At 30.8% G+C, this 21,578-nt stretch overlaps 2 protein-coding genes across 3 annotated transcripts; one reads left to right on the top strand and one right to left on the bottom strand.

Annotated features, from left to right (window-relative positions):
• The first annotated feature begins 666 nt into the window (after positions 1-666).
• aldh1l2 (aldehyde dehydrogenase 1 family, member L2) lies at positions 667-17,111 on the top strand. 2 transcript variants are annotated; one of them, XM_051107500.1, is made up of 22 exons: positions 667-1,622; positions 3,211-3,355; positions 5,488-5,722; positions 6,435-6,600; positions 6,909-7,010; positions 7,124-7,213; positions 7,800-7,934; positions 8,037-8,162; positions 8,251-8,342; positions 9,804-10,071; positions 10,144-10,271; positions 10,474-10,624; positions 10,699-10,769; positions 10,846-10,951; positions 12,219-12,306; positions 12,531-12,624; positions 12,721-12,820; positions 12,907-13,005; positions 13,084-13,249; positions 14,681-14,786; positions 14,887-15,086; positions 15,177-17,111. In XM_051107500.1, the coding sequence occupies exons 1-22, from the start codon at positions 1,575-1,577 to the stop codon at positions 15,230-15,232; spliced, it is 2,772 nt and encodes a 923-aa protein (XP_050963457.1). In that variant the 5' UTR covers positions 667-1,574; the 3' UTR covers positions 15,233-17,111. The 2 variants fall into 2 exon arrangements, with proteins under 2 accessions (XP_050963457.1, XP_050963458.1); XM_051107501.1 differs by lacking the exons at positions 667-1,622; positions 3,211-3,355 and adding an exon at positions 3,379-3,503.
• Positions 17,112-17,130: 19 nt separating this feature from the next.
• nopchap1 (NOP protein chaperone 1) lies at positions 17,131-19,752 on the bottom strand. The gene is made up of 4 exons (XM_051107504.1): positions 19,616-19,752; positions 18,974-19,045; positions 18,699-18,832; positions 17,131-18,623 (listed from the first exon to the last, which is right to left on the bottom strand). Exons 1-4 carry the CDS (start codon positions 19,683-19,685, stop codon positions 18,420-18,422), a joined length of 480 nt encoding a protein of 159 aa, XP_050963461.1. The 5' UTR covers positions 19,686-19,752; the 3' UTR covers positions 17,131-18,419.
• Between the last annotated feature and the right edge of the window lie 1,826 nt (positions 19,753-21,578).

Below are 21,578 nucleotides of genomic sequence, written 5' to 3'. Positions count from 1 at the left end.
AAACACTTATTGAAAATTGCAGAATCTGCTGGAGACCTTACAGGATGAAGAATTAAAACATATGAGATTGAAAATAGAAATATCAATAGCTTTTAGTTTTTAGTCTCTTGCGTGGCAAAACGCACGCACATCAAGCCCATTTTTCTTCCCATCAAGGGTAACTAACTGATCATGAATAGCTTGATATCTGTTGTGGAAAAGTAAGCAGAAATGTGTCCAAAGCATTTGCAGGATCCCCCCAGAGCCAAACAACTAACCTTGAGGTAAGGACCAAACACACACCCCCTGTTCCAACAGATAACTTACAGTAAAGCACTTTGTGAGTTTTGTGAGTTCAAATAATACTTCAGCTTCAACACATAATACTAAATTAGAAGGTCTAATGATTGTACAGGCCTAGAAAAGTCTACAATTTATGTAGAATCTAATTCCACATATTAAGGCCTTAAAAACAAGCAGAAAATTGCAATTCTTGGCTTTAAATGTTGCCTACATTGCAAAAAATGTATATCTTCCCAAGTTTTTTTGTCTTCCTTTCGGATATGCGACCCTGGGCCATTAAGCCAGTCGGAAGTAGCATGGGTATATTTGTAGCAATGACCAAAAATACAATGTATGGGTCAAAATGATAGATTTTTCTTTTATGCATAAATATTATGTTAAGTAAAGATCATAGAATATACCAAAACTTAATTTTAATTAGTAATATGCATTGCTAAGAACTTCAATTGGACAACTTTAAAGGCAATTTTCTCAATATTTTGATTTTTTTTTTTATCTGAAATAGTTGTATCCAAATATTGTCCTATCCTAACAAACCATACATCAATGGAAAGCTTATTTATTCAGTTATTATCTCTTATATTATCTCAATTTTAGAAAATTGACCCTTATGACTGGTTTTGTGGTCCAGGGTCACATATATGAATTTGTGGTATGTCAATGACATCCATAAATCAAGATACATCTACTTAAGATGTAAAATAAAGACATGGACAAAATAAAGACTGAATAAAATTAAGTGAGTTTATGCTAAAACAAGAACACATATCTGTCAAAGGGGTTGTATGTTGGAAAATATGTTTATATAAATATTGTACAATTTTAAGAATTTGTAAAATGAATTAAAAAGTAATGATTTTAGCTTTTAAATATTGCTAATACAATTCATGAGCTCCCTAGACATTTACATTTAGAGAACATACTGACTTCGATTTATTTCTTACATTTTCTTTACTTGGTTGTAAAAAGTCTTATACTTGCCTTCATAAACCCCTCAGATACCCTGTATGTTATTAATAATACTAGACTTAGTTATTAATGATTAATAACTGCTGCTATTACGGTTACTCGCATCAAATGAATAGCCGCCGTGACGTATGTCCCGGGAGCGCGCACGTACTGAACTCGCCTTAGCGTCAGTGCGCGTCGGTTCAGTCTGGTTCCGCTGCCACACTGACCACATACAGTCAGTCAGCGAACCGCAGGTGTGAGTTTACAGTACCGCATGTTCCCAGCCCACTACCCCGGACTATAAACGTAACCTTTCTTTAAGTGTTTACAATATTTTCACCATGTTGTGGACGGCGAACACGGTCATAAGGAAATTCTCCTCGAGCTCTGTGAGTAACCGCATCTTCTGCATTGTTGATTTTGCATTGATATGAATGAATGAATGAATGCATACGTGAAAATGTGCTGTATTGGTGGTTGATGCATGTATATACCTTAAAATAAGTTTATAAATGTTGGTGAGCTCTTAAATAACATTATAATATAGGGTTTACCATGTATAGTTATTGCAAGCATGCTGTCACCTGATACAACCCAGTTCTTAATGCAATGTTGTCGGTGTTACACTTATGCATTAATTCACTACATATGCACACTGTATGCATGCTAATTAGATATAGGGTTTTATACAGTTAAACCGGCTTGGGATTTAGTGTTTGCCACGTTGCTTCGTCGGATTACTTCCACTGGACAGATCCGTGGAGAGTTGCATCAGCAGGGGGGCGAGAATATGTGAAGGCAGATCATATTACTAATGTCACTATTACTAGAACACGAAATATAACTTCAAATCACATGTGCATTGATATATAAGCATTTTGCATGCATGATCTTTCTATATCTCAATCCATAATAAACTTCACTGCATGTTTGCAGTGTAAGCAATGCTTGCAGCTCTTTAATTTTAGCTCCATTGTGCAGCACAGTTGCTGTTTCATAGTGTTAAAGTACTTTATTGGCATGATTGTTTTGCATGCAACATTGCCAAAGCATCATATGTATACACAAAACAAAGAAAAGAATACACTTAAAAGATGTTTAAAGAAAAAACACACAAATAATAATGACAATACAACATAGAATGGAATATAATGAAGTAAAATAGACAATGTTGTGCTTTTTGTCCATATGAGTAAAGTTATTTAGAATACAAAAATGCAATTCATGCAGACATCTCCATGCAGAAGTCTTTTGTTAGGTTGTTAAAACAAAAAATAAGATAATAATAATAATAATTAAAAAGATGAAATTCTTGGTATAAATAGTTTGGCATAATATTTTATTTATTTGAATAATAATAATAAATATATTATTTATATTTTAAAGTAATTACTCTCATTTTTATCATTATCTGAATTTAATTTAGTCATTTGAAAGATGTAAAAAGAAGTCTCATTAATGGCCTTAAATTCTTGGAATAAGTAGTTTGCATGAATTAATTTATTTATTCATTCATAACTAATAATAAAATAATAATACAACTTATTAAATATTAGTCATATTAAAATATTTGTCATTATCTAAATTAAAAATCTTTTGAAAGATTGTTTAAAAAAACATCTTGGTATTTATTAAATATTTATTGATTTTTTTTTTTTTTATTTAAACATGAACAAATAACTAAATAATACTAATATGTGTTGTTTATATTTTAAACCCATAAGTACTCCTTTGTATCATCTTTGACTTTCGCAGTTTGTCATGATCACATAATACACTCAAAACTAAATCAGCTATGAAGATCAGAGCAGTGGTTAGTTTCAAAGAACAAAGGGCTATATTATGTAACTGGACTTTGAAATTGAAATTGATTATGTTTCATATATTAATATCAGTGACACTTTACAGTAAACCACTTAGTTTTGTCTGATGAGCTTGTTTGTAATATTTTTTACATTATAATACTGTTTCTCACAGGCTTACTACCAAAACAAGCTGAAGCTGGCTCTGATTGGCCAGAGCTTGTTTGGACAGGAAGTGTACACAAACCTCCGCAAGCAGGGTCATAAAGTGGTGGGCGTTTTCACAGTTCCTGATAAGGATGGCAAGGCGGACCCCCTGGGTGAGTGTCAGATGGGTGGGGGTGGGACAGAGCAGAGCACTGACCGTTTTTTGTTACTGTAGTGGTGTCATGGGGGCTGGGAAGTGTCACAGAAGTGGAACTGAAAGATGGAGAACATCTTTGGAACATCTCTAATTAAATTTATCAGGTTTGTGGATAACAATGAGGCTGCCATTGTTCTAATGAACTCTTACAGGAAGCGAGGTCAGCCTATTTTAGTCACAACGTGGCATTCCTGAGAAGCACATGGCTCACAGCTCCTCTGTGTGTGAGTGTTTATGTTTTCATGAGGCGCAGAGGCAGTTCAGTTTTGGTCAGGGAAGGAGAAGTTCATCCCGCATAATGACCACATTGTTTAGGCGAAAGCAGTGTGAAGCCGTGTGAGGTGAGAAGTCCCCTAGTGATCGGAGCATTTGTGATGTATGTGAGAACAAATAGGAGACACAATCATTCTTACAGGAGTTTGTATGAACTACAGATGGTAAAGGTCTTCACTCATTACATCAGTGTGTCATTGCCCAATGTTGAGTGCCCAAAAAATGTTTATTAAAACTAATATTATGAATATTATTGCAGCTTTAAATTATAAAATTATAAAATATAAAATACATTAAATTTAAATTATAAATTGCATGCATATTGATATATACACACACATTTATTTTAATGTTTTCTTTTAGCAACATGCAATGACATATTGAGTGATAATATAATAATATTTAATAATGAAAATAAAAATGAATTTGCATGCATAAAATTTGCAAAGAGTGCAAAAGAAATATAAACACACATATGTATATATATGCATATAAATTTATTACATTTTTTAATGCATAATAATTTATTGTAATAATAAAATTAAAATATTTTAAAAAATAATTTAAAGCTTTAAATTATGAAAATATAAAATACATTAAAATTGAATAATAAATTGCATGCATATTGATAAGTGCAAAAAGCAAAAAAAATATATACACACATATATACACAAATATATGTAGTTTTCTTAGAAAAAAATTATTATATGCATAATAATTCGTAATTATAATTCTAAAAGTATAATAACATTTTTGTAATATATATATATATATATATATATAAATATAAATATAAATATATATATACACACTTGCACACAATATTTTTTTTCTGTTTTTGCAATGTAAAGTGATAATATAATGTTTAATAATTTGCATGCTTATTGATAAGAGCAAAAAGAAAAAAATATAAACACACACATATATGCACATACATTTTTTTACAATAAAATTGCATAATCTTTTATAATTATAAATGTGTAATTATAACGTTGTTACAAGTTATTTGGTATATAAAAATATATATATGCACACACAAAACACATTTATTTTTATATTTAATAAAAAAAATTGTGCACTTCATTAACATGCAATGACATATTGAGTGTTAATATCATTATAGTTAGGAAATATAGTTATTATATATTATGTTCTGTAGTCTAGCCTGTTTGTTAGTAGAAAATTGTTTAGAGTTGCAGGAGTATACTGTACATGTAACGTATAGTATAAAGTTAAAGGGATTGTTCACCCAAAAATGAAAATACTGTCATCATATACTCAAGTACTCGAGTTTCTTTGTTCTGTTAAACACAAACAAAGATATTTTGAAGAATGCTGGTAACAAAACAGTTGATGGTAGCCATTAATAGTATTAAAAAAATGCAGAATTTAAAGAGAGATGACTTTTGATTTTCAGGTGAACTATCCTAGGAAACCAGGGAACATAATAAACTCTGTTCCTATTTGCATCTGCTTTCTATTCAGGTTGAACTTTAGAACTAGTTGAACTGGAGTTCAGAACCTCTGAATTGTTACTTTTTAATTCATCTCCAACAAATCATGATTACATAATGTGCTGAACAGCGCCAAGGGCACTGTAAGTCTTTTGAAGTTGTTACAGTGGCGTACACTAACAGTTTATGACTGATACATTTATAGATTCAGATATGAAGGACAAGGTCAGTTACTTAAGTATGCATGATATTGATTTGATAGGTTTTGCTTTGCCTCTCTATTCATTGAAGTACAACAAAGTGAATATGCCAGGTGCGACCTTACGTAACTTCTCAGAATCAATTTCTCTCTGACCTTCAGCGGTGGTGGCGGAAAAAGACGGGACCCCGGTGTTTAAGTTCCCACGGTGGCGGGTGAAGGGTAAGCCCATTCCAGAGGTGGTGGATGCGTACAAAGCGGTGGGCGCCGAGCTGAACGTCATGCCCTTCTGCTCCCAGTTCATCCCCATGAATGTGATCGACCACCCAAAACACGGCTCGATTATATACCACCCCTCCATCCTACCTAAACACAGAGGAGCCTCCGCCATTAACTGGTGAGATGTTACTAAAATGTAATATTGAGAACTACTGTATTTAGACACTTAAAATGAACGTTTGCCGAAAATGTACTCACCCTCAGGCCATCCAAGATGTAGATGAGTTTCTTTAACAGATTTGGAGAAATTTAGCATTACATCACTTGCTCACCAATGGATCCTCTGTAGTGAATGGGTGCCGTCAGAATGAGAGCTGATGAAAACGTCACAATAATCCACAAGTAATCCACACTACTTCAGACAATCAAATTCCTAGAATACGAGTACATAATATTGCTTTCTCCAGTGAAAAAGTCATCTAGTCTGAATCAGGAGAGAAATATGCACAGGTCAAGCATTGTTCACAAGTGAAAACAGCCCAAAACAGTTCTAAATTGGTGGATTTTGATATGAAGGATTCATTTTTTTTGGCCAAAAACTATGTTTTTCAATTAAAACGTCTCAATGATGGATTTGTTTCTTACAAACACACAACTTTTCTCTTCAGAAGACATTAATTGGACTGGAGTCGTGTGTTTTTATCGGTTTGGACTCTCATTCTTCACTGCAGACTAAGTGATGTGGTGCTAAATTTCTCCTAATGTGTTCTGATGAAGAAACAAACTCATCTACATCTTGGATGGCCTAAACATGAGTAGATTTTCAGCATATGTTCATTTTTGGGTAAACTATTGTTTTAAATGAAAAGGATTTAATTATGTGTGTGCAGGACGCTAATCGAGGGTGATAAGAAAGCAGGATTTAGTGTATTCTGGGCTGATGATGGTTTGGACACTGGCCCCATCCTGCTGCAGAAGGAATGTCCAGTAGAGCCCAACGATACAGTGGACACACTTTATAACCGCTTTCTCTTTCCGGAGGGCATCAAGGCTATGGTAACTATGAAAATGACTTTTTATTCAAATCACATTCTTAAAAACGAATATGGTTCCACAAAGACCCTTAAACATCCATGGAACCTTTCAAATGCAGAAAACGTTCTTTAGATTTTTTAAAATGTTCTTTAAAATGGTTCTTTCAAGAACTGTTCACTGAAAGGTTCTTTGAGGATCCAAAAATGGTTCTTCTATGGCATCACTGCAAAAACACCCCTTTGGAGCCTTTATTTTTAAGAGTGTAAATGTTGGATTTTGACTCCTGTGAGGTTCATGAATCTGAGTTGACTTCCAAATTGTTCAAACAGGTAGAAGCTGTACAGCTCATTGCAGATGGCAAAGCGCCCAAGATCCCTCAGTCTGAAGAAGGAGCCAGCTATGAGGGAATCCAAAAGAAATCCAATGCAAATGTGAGACATATGTAAAACAGTTATTAGCTGTGATTATAGGGCTTCAAAGGTAAGCAAAGAAGACCCAAGAAGTGAAAATCTTTTATTGTCATTTTCTGCCTCTCTTTCTCCAGGTGAATATGGCTCAGCCGGCAGAGGTCATCCATAATTGGATTCGTGGTCATGATAAAGTTCCAGGTGCCTGGGTTGTTATTGATGGCAAGGTGCGTTTTCTAAACACATAGTCTGTTTGAATCTTGATCTAAGTGGGGCTACAAAGAGGACTATAACAAAAAGATACTTCATATGTGACCCTGGACCACGAAGCCAGTCATAAGGCTTATTTTTTTTAATTGAGATGTATAAATCATCTGAAAGCTGAATAAATAAGCTTTCCGTTGATGTATGGTTTGTTGGGATAGGACAATATTTGGACAACTATTTGAAAATCTGGAATCTAAGGGTGCAAATTGAAGTTTCCCAAATGACGTTCTTAGCAATGCATATTACAAATCAAAAATTGAGTTTTAATATATTTACGTTAGGAAGTTTACAAAATATATTCATGGAACATGATCTTCACTTAATATCCTAATGATTTTTGGCATATAAGAAAAACCGATCATTTTGACCCATACAATGTATTTTTGGCTATTGCTACAAATATACCCATGCTACTTAAGACTGGTTTTGTGGTCCAGGGTTACATATTTGGTATCACAAACTCACTTTATTCTGATTGTCCTGCTATAAGATGTGAAGTAAATTAAGTTTTACTGGATAGTAATGTGTGTGTGTTCTGTTCTGTAGCCGGTAACGTTGTACAGCTCATCAATGCTGAGCGGGTCGGTGCCCGCAGGACAGCCAGTTGAGGTGGAAGGGGCGTCTCAGCCTGGACTCATTGCCAAATCTGGGCTTATTCTATTTGGGTCTGATGGAAAAGCGGTTAGCTTCTGTTTTTTTATTTACATGGCGTCTAGGCATTAAGTCTGTGCTACAAACTCATAATAAGAGTACTAACTGCTTTAATATAATATCACTGTGCAGCTCCAGGTGAAGAACCTGCAGTTTGAGGATGGAAAGATGATTCCTGCGTCCAAATACTTCTCGTCAGACGAGGCTGCCAGTTTGGATCTCACAGATGATGAGAAGAAAATGGCAGAGGAGATCAGGGTATGTGTATGTTTATGTGCCTCAGAAATGCATTATGGTATACATTTGAGCAATTATGTCACTTGTATGTTGTTTTATACTTGTCTAGGCAATCTGGAAAGGTATTCTGAGTAATGTTCCAGTTATTGATGACACAACCGATTTCTTCAAGTCTGGAGCTGCTTCTATGGATGTAGTCAGGTGAGTCTGACCATCATTTATTTATTTATGTTGTTTATTTTATTTATCTTATTTATTTCTATACTGTTATAGTAGTTATTAATGTTTTAAATAAGCTTTTTTTATTTCCATTTTCATTTTAGTTAAGTTTTAGTGTTTTTATAAATGTTTTAAAAAATATGTTTATTTATATGTTTGTTTATTTTAATCATTTATTTATTTCTGTTTATTTCATTTTTAAATTTTAGTCTTGATTGTAGTGCTTTTAGTAATGTTTTTAAAAATATTAATATTTATTTTTTTATTATTTATGTATTTATTTTAATCTTTTTATTTCAATTTCCGTTTATTTATTTTTTATTTACCTTTTTTTATCTTTTATTTATTTAAATTTTTGTTTATGTGTTTTATTTTAAAATTTTATTCTAAGTTTTCTGTTTATTTATTTATTTTTGATTTATTTATCTTTTATTTATTTCTATTTCTGTTTATGTATTTTATTTTATTTATTTATTTTAATAATGTATTTATTTGTTTATTTATTTCATTTTTAAATTTTAGTCTTAGTTTTAGTGTTTTTACTAATGTAGTAATGTTTTTAAAAATATTTATATGTATTTGTTTTATTTGTATTTATGCATTTATTTGAATCTTTTTATTTAAATTTCTGTTTGTTTATTTTATTTTTTATTTATTTATCTTTTTTATCTTTTATTTATTTCAATTTCTGTTTAATTTGTTTATTTTTTCAATTTATTCAATTTTTTTAATAATTAATTTGTTTCTGTTTCTTTATTTCGTTTTTAAATTTTAGTCTCAGTCTTTTATTTATGCATTTATTTTAATCTTTTTTATTTCTGTTTATTTATTTAGTTTATTTTTAATTTATTTCTATTTCTGTTTATTTAGCTTATTTTTTATTCTAAGTTGTAGAATTTTTTTGTATTATTTTATGTATTTGTTTTAATATTTTATTTATTTCTATTTCTGATTATTTATTTTATTTTTTTAACTTTCATTTATTTCTGTTTCTGTTTTATTATTTTTAATATTTAAGCTACATTTTTGTTACTTGCCTTTTTGTAGTTACATTTTTTCGACTTTCAATGACTGACTTTTAATATATATATATATATATATATATATATTTTTTTTTTTTTTTTTTTTATTATTTTAATTTTAGTTAACAATAATAACACTGAAACTAAGAGGCAAAAACATATTGATATTGACGTCACAACCATGATAACATTAAAATGATTTACCACATACATCAATGTTGATTCAGTATTTAACAACTTAGCATACTTAGCTAACATGCAAACAGAGGTCATTTACATATGAAAGTCTAAGTAAAAACAACTTGTTTACTTGTAAAGGGGTTAAAAATGTTCATGTAAAACTATATTATGACTAGTTTTTGAAGGAGACATTTATACACATTATAAGTGGATCATGTGTTATTGTGATTGTTTGGTTTAGATTGGTGGAGGAGGTGAAGCAGAAATGCGAAGGAGTTCAGCTTCAGAATGAAGACGTCTACATGGCCACGACCTTCCAGAGCTTCATCCAGATGTTCGTCCGCCGCCTGCGCGGAGAAGACCAGGAGGAGGAACTAGTCATCGATTACGTGACAAAAGACGTCAATAACATGACCGTGAAGATGCCATATCAGTGTTTCATCAACGGCAGTTTCGAAGATGCCGAAGATGGAAAGACATACAACACGGTGAACCCTACAGACGGCTCGGTACGTTCAAGTCATCTCAAACACACACATAAACTCATCCCTGGCATGTCTAATGGTTGCGTTGTGTTTCAGGTGATCTGTAAAGTGTCATATGCATCCGTGGCGGATGTGGACAGAGCGGTTAGTGCAGCCAAAGAGGCATTTGACAACGGACCTTGGGGTAAGATGAACCCTCGTGACCGTGGGCGGCTGCTCTACCGGTAAGAGTTTTGTTGACTTTATTGAGCCACTGGGACAATATTTAACATTGATATGTAAAGTCAAACTCATTTGCAAAACAAACAGCAATACAGTGTAATCATTCGACCAATTAATGATTTCTCAGTGAACTCCTGGTTGGCAGGTTTCATGGTTAATTTGCAACAAATGAGAACTTTTTTTTTTTTTTTTGTGTGTGTGTAGGTTGGCTGACCTGATGGAGGAACACCAGGAGGAGCTGGCAACTATTGAGACGATTGACTCTGGTGCTGTTTATACACTGGCTTTGAAAACACACGTCGGCATGTCCATTCAGACATTTAGATACTTCGCTGGTTGGTGTGACAAGATCCAGGTGTGTGTTTGTGTTTACTCAGGCATTTATTTTATAACTTCCGTCGCTGACACATCATGTCCTGTTCCTCGCAGGGCTCAACGATACCTATCAATCAGGCCAGACCCAATCGCAACCTAACCTTTACAAAGAAAGAACCTCTGGGGTGAGTAATTGTTAATGTGTGTGTATGCAAATTTGATTAGTATTAAAGTATAACATGGTGTTGGTTTGTGTCTCAGTGTGTGTGCCATAGTGATTCCTTGGAATTACCCACTTATGATGTTGGCATGGAAGAGCGCAGCCTGTTTGGCGGCAGGAAATACACTCGTCTTGAAACCTGCTCAGGTAAAACACAAACAAAAACATGATTATTTTATTATAAATAAAAATATGTATATTTTTATACTAAAATATATATATCTGTATATTCTCCCACTCCCACTGAAATTTTAGCTTATATATATATATATATATATATATATATATATATATACATATATATATATTAGGTACACTATAATTTATTAATTAAAGTAAAAATACTATTAAATAAATTAATAAGATTTAAATTCTAAAAATGATACAATATACAAAAAGTATGCTAAATATAATTGAAATTTTCTGAAAAACAAACTATTGGGTACAAATTAGACTGTATACTCAATTCTTTTGATATTCTCCCATTAACTGCACTGAAATTTGAGTTTATATTTATATATTTTTATATCAATATATATTTTAGGATATAAATTAATATGTATACAATATTGTAATAATTAAAGTAAAAATACTATTAAATTAACAAGATTTAAATTATAAAAGTGATACAATAAACAAAAAAATATACAAAATATGATTTATTCATTTTCTGAAAAACACAAACAATTGGATACAAACTAAACTATATTCTTAATTCTTTTAATACTCTCTCTATATTCTCCAACTACTATAGTTTAATAAAGTAAAAATACCATTGCATAAATTAATACAAACTGAACGATAAAAAATATAATATACACAAAATATACAAAATATGACTTCTAGAAAGAAACAAAAATGTATGCATATAAACTAGTCTATATTCTTAGTTGTTTTGATATTATTTCTGTATTCTCAAACTGCACTGATATTTGCTGAGTTTGTTTATGTTTTAATATAGATTATATTTTAATATAGATTATTTTAATATAGATTATATTTTATTATAAATTATACACACACTGTATTTTAGTAGTTAAAATAAAAATACTATTAACTACATTAATAAGAATTTAATTATAAAAATTATACCAAAAATATACAAAATATGATTGATTTATTTTCTGATACAAACTATATTAGACTAGATATTCTCAATTCTTTTCATATTCTCTTTACATTTTCCCACTAACCACAGTGATTTTATGTTTATATTTGTACATATTTAATATTAGATATAATATAAATTAATACATATACTATATTTTAATGAAAGTACAGCTACTGTTAAATGAATAACAACTGAATTACGTAAAATAAAAATATACAAAATAAAAACATATGATTTATTTTCTAAAAAACACAAACTACTGTATATAAACTAGACATACATGTATTTTTTACATTTTTCCAGGTAACCCCATTAACTGCGCTGAAGTTTGCTGAGTTGACAGTCAAAGCTGGCATTCCCAAAGGAGTCATCAACATTGTCCCAGGATCAGGTATCAGGATTCGACTCATCTTTCGGGTTGTATAAACAAATAGGTCTCATTTGCAGTAATGCACCTACAATGAAAAACAGTGGAACAAGACATTTCAAAAAGTTTAAAAGCATAATGTGCAGCTTGTCTGTTTGTTAAAGCATTATTTCCTGTGTTGACTGGTAGCTGATGTCACTTTCTTACACCTTATGATGACTGACATTTCAATCATCTGTTTCTTTCAGGTGGTCTGGTCGGGCAGAGGATGTCTGATCACCCTGATATCCGTAAGCTGGGTTTCACAGGCTCTACTCCCATTGGCAAACAGATCATGAAAAGGTGAGTCCCATTCATGTAATTTCATTAGAATCAACACTTAATCAATTACTCTGTTGCTATTACTTAAATATGTCATTTCTGTTGTTTCTGTTGCAGTTGTGCGGTCAGTAACTTGAAGAAAGTTTCTCTGGAGCTGGGCGGTAAATCTCCCCTCATCATCTTCAGCGACTGCGACATGGACAAAGCAGTGAGAATGGTGAGAGAAGACAACTAGTGCCAGAACAAACAGATGCAAGATCATTTTCTTCTTGATCTTACTGTGTGTTTGTGTGTACATTGCAGGGCATGAGCTCTGTTTACTTTAACAAGGGAGAAAACTGTATCGCTGCAGGCCGGCTGTTTGTTGAGGAGTCTATTCATGACGAGTACATCAGCAGAGTGGTACTTATTTCCGTCTTACATTGATTGTATATTAAAGCATGCAAGCTGTTATAGATGATGACATACTGGTGTGCTCAGGTTGAGGAAATCAAGAAGATGAAGATTGGAGATCCTTTGGATCGCTCCACAGATCACGGACCTCAGAACCACAAGGCTCACCTGGACAAACTGGTGGAGTACTGTGAGATCGGCGTGAAGGAGGGGGCAACGCTCGTCTATGGTGGAAGACAGGTGGACAGACCAGGTGAGACACCTCAGTGTTCAATCTAACCAGACACCCTTGATTTAAAAGAGGTTGTGAACATAAATACATGTATAATCATATATGCATTATTGCTAGTGTTATTTTAGTCATTTATAAAATAGTATTATTTTCTTAATATCTTAATATTTATTTTTAGATCTTAAATTGTACTAATTTATGCGTTTTGGAATCTTTAATATTTTTTAAATACATTTCTATTTTTTATACTTGGCTTTTTTTCACTTTTAGTTTTATCAGTATTAGTACTTATTTCAGTCAGCTTTTAAGGCACAATTTCTTATTTTCTTCTAAGTTTTTTTTTTTAATTTAAGTGCCATTTTTATTTTAGTTTGTTTTAGTAATTCGATGTGATTTTTGTCATATTTATTAGTGTTTTTATATATTTGTGTTTAATTATATTTATATTTATATTTTTTATTTTAGGTTTAGTTTTTAGTCATTTTTAGTGCTTTAATTTATTTAATTTAATTTAATTTAATTTAATGCCTTTTTTTAAGTTTTTCCATTGTAATTTAAGTCATTTAATGAGCTTTTGTCATTTTTTTTTTTTTTTTTTTCAGTTTTAGTTTTATTATTGTAAGTACTTAAACTTATTTATTTCAGTTACCAAAGTAGCTTTTCTAATTTTCATTTAATATATTTCTTTTTATATGTAGCTTTATTTTTATTTTAGTTTTAATTTGATCAATATTGGTACTTTAACTTATTTCAGTCAGCTTTTAAGGCACTATTTCTCACTTAAATTTTATTATTTTTTGTTTTTAAGTTTCGTGTGTTTCATTTCTTATTGTAGTTTAAGTTTTAGTAATTTGTTATGATTTGTCATATTTGTTAGTGTTTTTATATACTTGTATATTTATATTCAGTTTTAATTTTATAATTATTAGTACTTTAACTTACTTATTTCAGTCAGCTTTTAAGGCACCATTATTCATTCTCATTTAAGTTTTTCTAATTTTCAGTGTTTCATTTTTATTTAAGTTTTAATAACTGAATGTGATTTTTGTCATATTTATACGTGTTTTAATATTTATATTTTTATATTTATATTTAATTATACTTTGCTTTACTTTTTATGTTGGGTTTAGTTTAGCAATTTTTATTACTTCAGTTTTTTTTAATAAGCTGCCAAGCCACCATTTCTAATATTTTTAAGTTTTTCATTTTAATTTTAGTTTTAGTCATTTTATGAGCTTTTTTCATTTTTATTAGTTTTGAATTTTTATTTATTTATTTATTTTCAGTTTTAGTTTTTGTATTTTAAGTACTTTAACTTGTTTCAGTTTTTCATCTAATATTTATGTTTTATTTCAACTTTAATTCAGTTGCCAAAACGATTTTTAATAGTTTTAGTTGACAATAACAACACTGATTATTCCATTTGTAATATCTGCCTATTTATGATTACAGGCTTTTTTATGGAGCCCACAGTCTTCACAGATGTAGAAGACCACATGTTCATCGCCAAAGAGGAATCATTTGGCCCCGTTATGGTGGTATCCAAATTCAAAGATGGGTAAGGCTTTTTTTTTGGACCTTAGAAGGGCTTGTTATGGCAGTCTGACCAAGGCAGAAGCTCATTAGAATATCAAATATGATTGTTGGATGCCCATCAGTGATGTAGATGGAGTTCTAAGCCGAGCCAATGACACAGAGTTTGGCCTGGCATCTGGAGTCTTCACCCGTGATATCAACAAGGCCATGTATGTGAGCGAGCGACTGGAAGCGGGAACCGTGTTCGTCAACACCTACAACAAAACCGACGTGGCGTCTCCCTTTGGAGGCTTCAAACAGTCTGGGTTTGGCAAAGACCTTGGTAAGAGTGAACAAAACACACTGTATCATATCTCTGTATCACATTAAAACAAGTTTCATGAACATGAGGACCATGTGCATATGTTTACAGGTGAGGAAGCCCTGCACGAGTACCTGCGGACTAAAGCTGTGACGGTGGAGTATTAAATAAAACCTGTGGTGGAAAAGACTGCAAGGCCCCTGACTGCAGCTCAAAGTGGCCGGACTGTCTCGAAGCAGGTTTGATAGGATAGGAAAAGCATTTCCTGCCATGACAACACTGATGTGCCTACGTTTTTTTATCGCCCTTTTTTCTGGAAGTTGTTGGAGTGGGACAAATGCTGACTTGCCAGTCTACACTGGCTAACAAGGTTTTAAAAAATGGAAAAATGACCTCCAAGTGAACCCAAGGACACAAAAGCAGCCACAAATCAGATCAAGTAATGGTTTTTAAATATTAAACATTGAATTATCATACTGAGGTAGTCAGTTTCAGGAAGTAACCACAATAGTATTATGATCGAGCATTTTGTGTCAAGTAATTTGTCTGTCCACACTGAACGTGAAACTGCTGCATGATGCTTTATCCGTGATGCTGAAACCAAGTAGCCAGCAAAATGTCCTGTCACTCATCATATCACAACTGGTTAAGATAATGTACACAATGTTTCAAAAGTTTGGGGTCCGTCTCTTCTGCTCACCAAGGCTGCATTTATTTGATTAAAAATACAGTAAGAACAGTAATATTGTGAAATATTATTACAATTTAAAATATCTGTTTTCTAGTTTGATATTTTTTAAAATGCAATTTATTCCTGTGATGCAAAGCTGAATTTTCAGCATCATTACTCCAGTCTTCAGTGTCACATGATCCTTCAGAAATCATTCTAATAGGCTGCTCAAGTAAATTTGAGCAGCCTATTAGAAATTTCTGCTTCATTTTTTTGTGCAAACATGACATTTTTGAGTCTTTCATGAATAGAAAGTTAAAAGAACAGCATTTATTTGAAATAGAAATCGTTTGTAACATTATAAACAATATTACTGCCACTTTTCATCAATTTAATGCACCCTTGATAAATAAACATATTAATTTCTACAAAAAAAATACTGACCCCAAACTTTAAAATGTTTAAACTAGTGCTGTCAAATGATTAATCACGATTAATTGCATCCAAAAAGTTTGTTTACATAATATATGTGTGTATACTGTGTATATTTATTATGTATATATAAATACACACACATACAGTAAATATTTTGAAAATATGTATTTACATGTATATATTTATATTCATATTCATATAATTGATATTATATATAAATATTTTTAATATATAAACAACATTTTTTCTTAAATATATACGTGCATGTGTATATAATTATATTTACATAATATACACAGTGCACACACATAAATTATGTAAACAAAAAATTTATTTTGGATGCGATTAATCATCTGACAGCACTAGTTTAAACATATTTCAGTTTTTAAGCTATTCAGACACACACAGTCTTTTGTTTTATATATAATATTCATATATTTTCAAGCCATGTTGCATCACTGCCACTTTATGAAATCTGTGTTACCATATTTGCACATCACAAGGGTTTTTATTATGCATAACATTTTCACATCCCTCATTTGTATTAGCATAACTGTATATATTTTATTAGAGGATTCGACAACGTGTCTTATTTTATATATTTAATTTTGCATTCCAGACAGATGATTGGAAAGGGAAACAATATAAACACTATTCTTTTTGAAAGAAAGTTATTTATTTTGTACAAAAATATTGGACATGCTTGATAGCAGCTTACTCTTAAATTCAATACAATGTGAAGCATTCAGACACATTCTTGTTAAAAGGACTGAAAGTATCTGTTGCCAAATGTTCGCTGAAGATTCATGATGTTTTTGATATGCATGAACGCTTCTTCAATGACATGCATTTGACAAACAATGAAGTGTCATCATATGCAGATGTTATTTCAGGTTCTGTATACGCTGTCAGTCAGACTGGAAGTGTCATGGTGCCAAACAGTCATTACACACGACAGTATTTCAACTTTATGTCAACTATGAACAAAAATTAAGGAGCGTCGGGAAACCATTTTTACAATAAAGAATGTAAATTGCAAAAACTGTTTTTCTTGATTGAAACATTGAACTTTTTTTAATGCAGAACACAAAACACAATTCAAGTAACTTATACTCAACTGGGACAACAATAGAGACTGACTTAAAAAATTAGTTCACTTCCAGAACAAAACATTTACAGATAATGTACTCACTCCCTTGTCATCCAAGCTGTTCATGTCTTTCTTTCTTCAGTCGTAAATAAATTATGTTTTTTTTTAAGGGGAAACATTTCTGGATTTCTCTATATATAACGGAGATCTATTTCGCGCCCGAGTTTAAACTTCCAAAATGCCGTTTAAATGCAGCTTCAATGGGTTGTAAACAATCCCAGGTGAGGAAAAAGGGTCTTATCTAGCGAAACAATCGTTTTTGTTTTTTTTTTTAAATACAGTTTATATACTTTTGAACCTCAAACGCTTGTCTCGTCTCGCTCAGTCCGTCAAGACAGTTAGGGTACGTCTAAAAACTCCCAATTAATTTTCTCCTCCAACTTCAAAATCGTCCTACATCGCTGCAGAAGTACCAACCCAGAGTTTACAAAGTGAACATACAAAGAAGATCAAACACCCTTTACAAAAAAAAAAAAAAAGAGGTAAAAACAGCGATGTAGGACGATTTTTAAGTTGGAGGAGAAAATGAGACGGGAGTTTTTAGACGTACCCTAACTGTCACGACCAACCGTTCACACAGCGCTAAACAAGACGAGCGTTTGAGGTTAAAAAGTAATTTTTTTTTTAGAAAATAACCAATCGTTTTGCTAGATAAGACTCTTATTCCTCAGCTGGGATCGTTTAGAGCCCTTTGAAGCTGCATTTAAACTGCATTTTGGAAGTTCAAATTTGGGGGACACCATTGAAGTCCGTTAACGATACATGGAGAGAAATCCTGAAAAAACATAATTTATTTAACGTTACGACTAAAGAAAGAAAAACATTAACATCTTGGACGACAAAGGGGGTGAGTACATTATCTGTAATTTTTTGTTCTGGAAGTGAACTAATCCTTTAATAGCCAACCCAAAAATGAACATTGATGTGGATGAGTTTGTTTCTTCATCAGAGCAGATTTGGAGAAATTCTGCATTAAATCAGTTGCTCACCAGTGGATCCTCTACAGCAAATGGGTGCCGTCAGAACGCGAGTCCAGAAGTTAAAAACACTATAATCCACACGACTCCAGTCCGAAACCTAACATCTTCTATGTGTTCTTTCACTCGCCCTTATTCTCGATCACCTGGATGTTGGCCTTTCTCTTTCTGTCACCTGGAAGTTTCAGTGTCTTTGCTGTGACAGTTGTCACCTCTTCATCTGAGCTGTCTTCCTCTGATGACGACGACGAGGATGATGACGATGACGATGAAGAGTCATCCTCTTCGCTGCTGTCCGAATCCTCTAGCTCAACCAGAGCCACATCCTGCGGTTCAAACACATCCGGTTATAATGGGAAAAGTAAAATATTGTTATATTTAGACACTTTAAGACGACACACCATCTCGATGACTTTCTCCGCATCCTCCACATTCTCAATGTCAAAGAAACTAGCAGGAGCTTCGTCCATCTGCTGTTTTAGAGACTCATTGGCTTGGGCGATTTGGGGAAGGAAACTTTGCAGTCTGTTCAAAACTAGCACACAGAAACACAATATATTCTTATTTAATGGACTACAGCAATTATGCATTTTATGCAAGATAAACCATTATAATCAATATATATATATATATATATATAACCTACAAATACAACTGATGACATGAACATACTCACCACTACTTTTGGGGACCCTTTCTGTCTGCAATGAAGCACTTTTAGAGCTCAACAGAAGTTTCTCATGGATTCCTGGAGACAACAAAGGTAGCAATTCATTCATGATTATGTGTTCCCAAAAGATATTTGGTTAAAATGTAAATAAGAAGTAACAACAAAGCACATCAGAGATGTAGATTTCTACATTATGATTTGAGAGGAGTTCTTCTCAACTGGTCAAATGTTAATTTAGAAAAAGACTATTTATTTTTAATATAAGTTAATTATAATAAGACTTCTAATTCGTTTTCTAAATTGAAATGGTATTGCCACCACACACATAACATAAAAAACCAAGTATAATCCACTTGAGTGTTCATCAAAACCATTATTTGTGCTTTATTGCAGGACGTGTGTTACATATTTTTTAAATAATCAGTTTGAAGAAGTTTAATTATTCAAGATTTCAATTAGTCAAGTGAAAACTGAATTGTCGCCCAATAAATGAAAGCAGAAACTTAGTAACTTTATCTAATCACAAATATGCACAACAAGTCACAACTGATCCGATACAAGAATATTCTTCTGAACTGATTCCCTTTGTAAACTGTCATTTTCTTTGTTAACTTGGAATCGAGTCTTTTTTTTTAAAGAATGTCTCACCTTTTCCGTTGCCACAGGTCAGTAAGTCTCTAGAAGAGGTTTTCTTGATATTGTTTTGTGTTTGAGCCATGGTTAGTCCCTCACATGTACAAATTCACTTGTGTCCACATGTGTTTTTACACAACATAATAACTTCCGTGTTGTAGGGTCGAGCCACTGTTGGCGCCCTCTAGAGTTTTGGATGTACGTGCTGCACATTATTCATCCAGGAATCGATAAGAAAAAACGAAAGTAAACTAAACTAAAATATCAAAAATTAAATTAAATTAAAAATTATAAAATTAAAAATTAAATTAAAAAATAAAATAAAAAACAACTAAAAATAATAAATAAAATAATAAAATACTAAAATGATATAAAATAAAACAAAAATTCTAAAATGAAATAAAATTATTTTTTATATTATAAAATTACAAATAAAGCAAAAAATACTAAAATTAAATTAAATAAAAATTAAAAATGAATTAAATTAAATAAAAAATGATCAAATAAATAAAACAATTAATTAAAAATTAAATTTAAACAACATAAAACAAAATAAAAATAATAACATAAAATAAAAATGATAAAATAAAAATGTAATTTAAAAAATAAAATAAAATAAAAAACAACTAAAAATAATAAATAAAATAATAAAATAAAATAAAAAATACTAAAATGATATAAAATAAAACAAAAATTATAAAATGAAATAAAATTATTTTTTATATTATAAAATTACAAATAAAGCAAATAAATATAAAATAAAGTAAATAAAATTAAAAATTAATTCAATTAAATAAAAAATGATCAAATAAATAAAAAATTAATTAAAATAAAATATAAATAACATAAAATAAAAATTATAAAATAAAAAATAAAATAAAAAAATAAAATAAAATAAAAAACAACTAAAAATTTACAAATGAAGCAAAAAATACTAAAATTAAATTAAATAAAAATTAAAAATGAATTAAATTAATTAGAAAATGATCAAATAAATAAAACAATTAATTAAAAATAAAACATAACATAAAATAAAATAAAAATAATAACATAAAATAAAAATAATAAAATAAAAAAATAATACAACTAAATAAAATAAAAATATAACATTAAATGAAATAAAGTAATAAAACAAAAAGTACTAAAATGAAATAAACAAAATTATTTTTATATTATAAAATTACAAATCAATCAAAAAATACTAAAGTTAAATTATATAAAAATAAAAAATAAATAAAAAAATTAATTAAAAATAAAACATAAATAACAAAATAAAATAAAAATAATAACATAAAATAAAAAATAATACAACTAAATAAAACAAAAATATAAAATTAAATGAAATAAAGTAATAAAATAAAAATAATAAATAAAATAAAATAATAAATAAGTAAATAAATAATAAAATAAAATGTTAGTGTAGAACCTAAATGAGTATAAAATGAATAAAACAGCATTTTCAAAGACAATAACTTTTAATAGCCTTCTTGTTTTATTGTTTTCTTATCTCTTCTTTTTTATTGTTAGGTTGTGTTGTGAAATTGCTAAGATTTTTTCTTAAACAGTTTGGGATTACCTGTTTGCTTGTTTGTTTTCATACCTGACATAGCTCTATGCTGAAGATTTGACCTCGCAGAAATGTAGGTCGTCATGCTTGTTTGGCGACAGGACAAAAATGCCCAGAAACTCTTAGATAATTTGAACTCGTTTTTGTTGTTAGAATAAGACCCTCACCCTTCTTCTTTTTTGTTTTGTTTTGTTCTCCTGCTTTATTGTATTTGTTCTGTTATTTTTTCAATTTGCTGAATCAACACTAACAGTATGTGTTCAGTTATTGAAATGTGTCGCTAAAGTTTGTATTTGAATTGTAAATTGTACACATTAAAAAAAAAAAAAAAAAATGCTTGTTTGGCGACATTCTTGTCTGACGATATTAGATAAGGATGAACTAATAAAATTTTTAAATTAAAGCATAGCC

This window comes from Labeo rohita, chromosome 4 (genome assembly GCF_022985175.1).
Source record: "Labeo rohita strain BAU-BD-2019 chromosome 4, IGBB_LRoh.1.0, whole genome shotgun sequence".
Taxonomy (NCBI): Eukaryota; Metazoa; Chordata; class Actinopteri; order Cypriniformes; family Cyprinidae; genus Labeo; species Labeo rohita.
The sequence above is the reverse complement of the archived record's forward strand: the minus strand, read 5'-3'. Positions and strand labels throughout refer to the sequence as shown.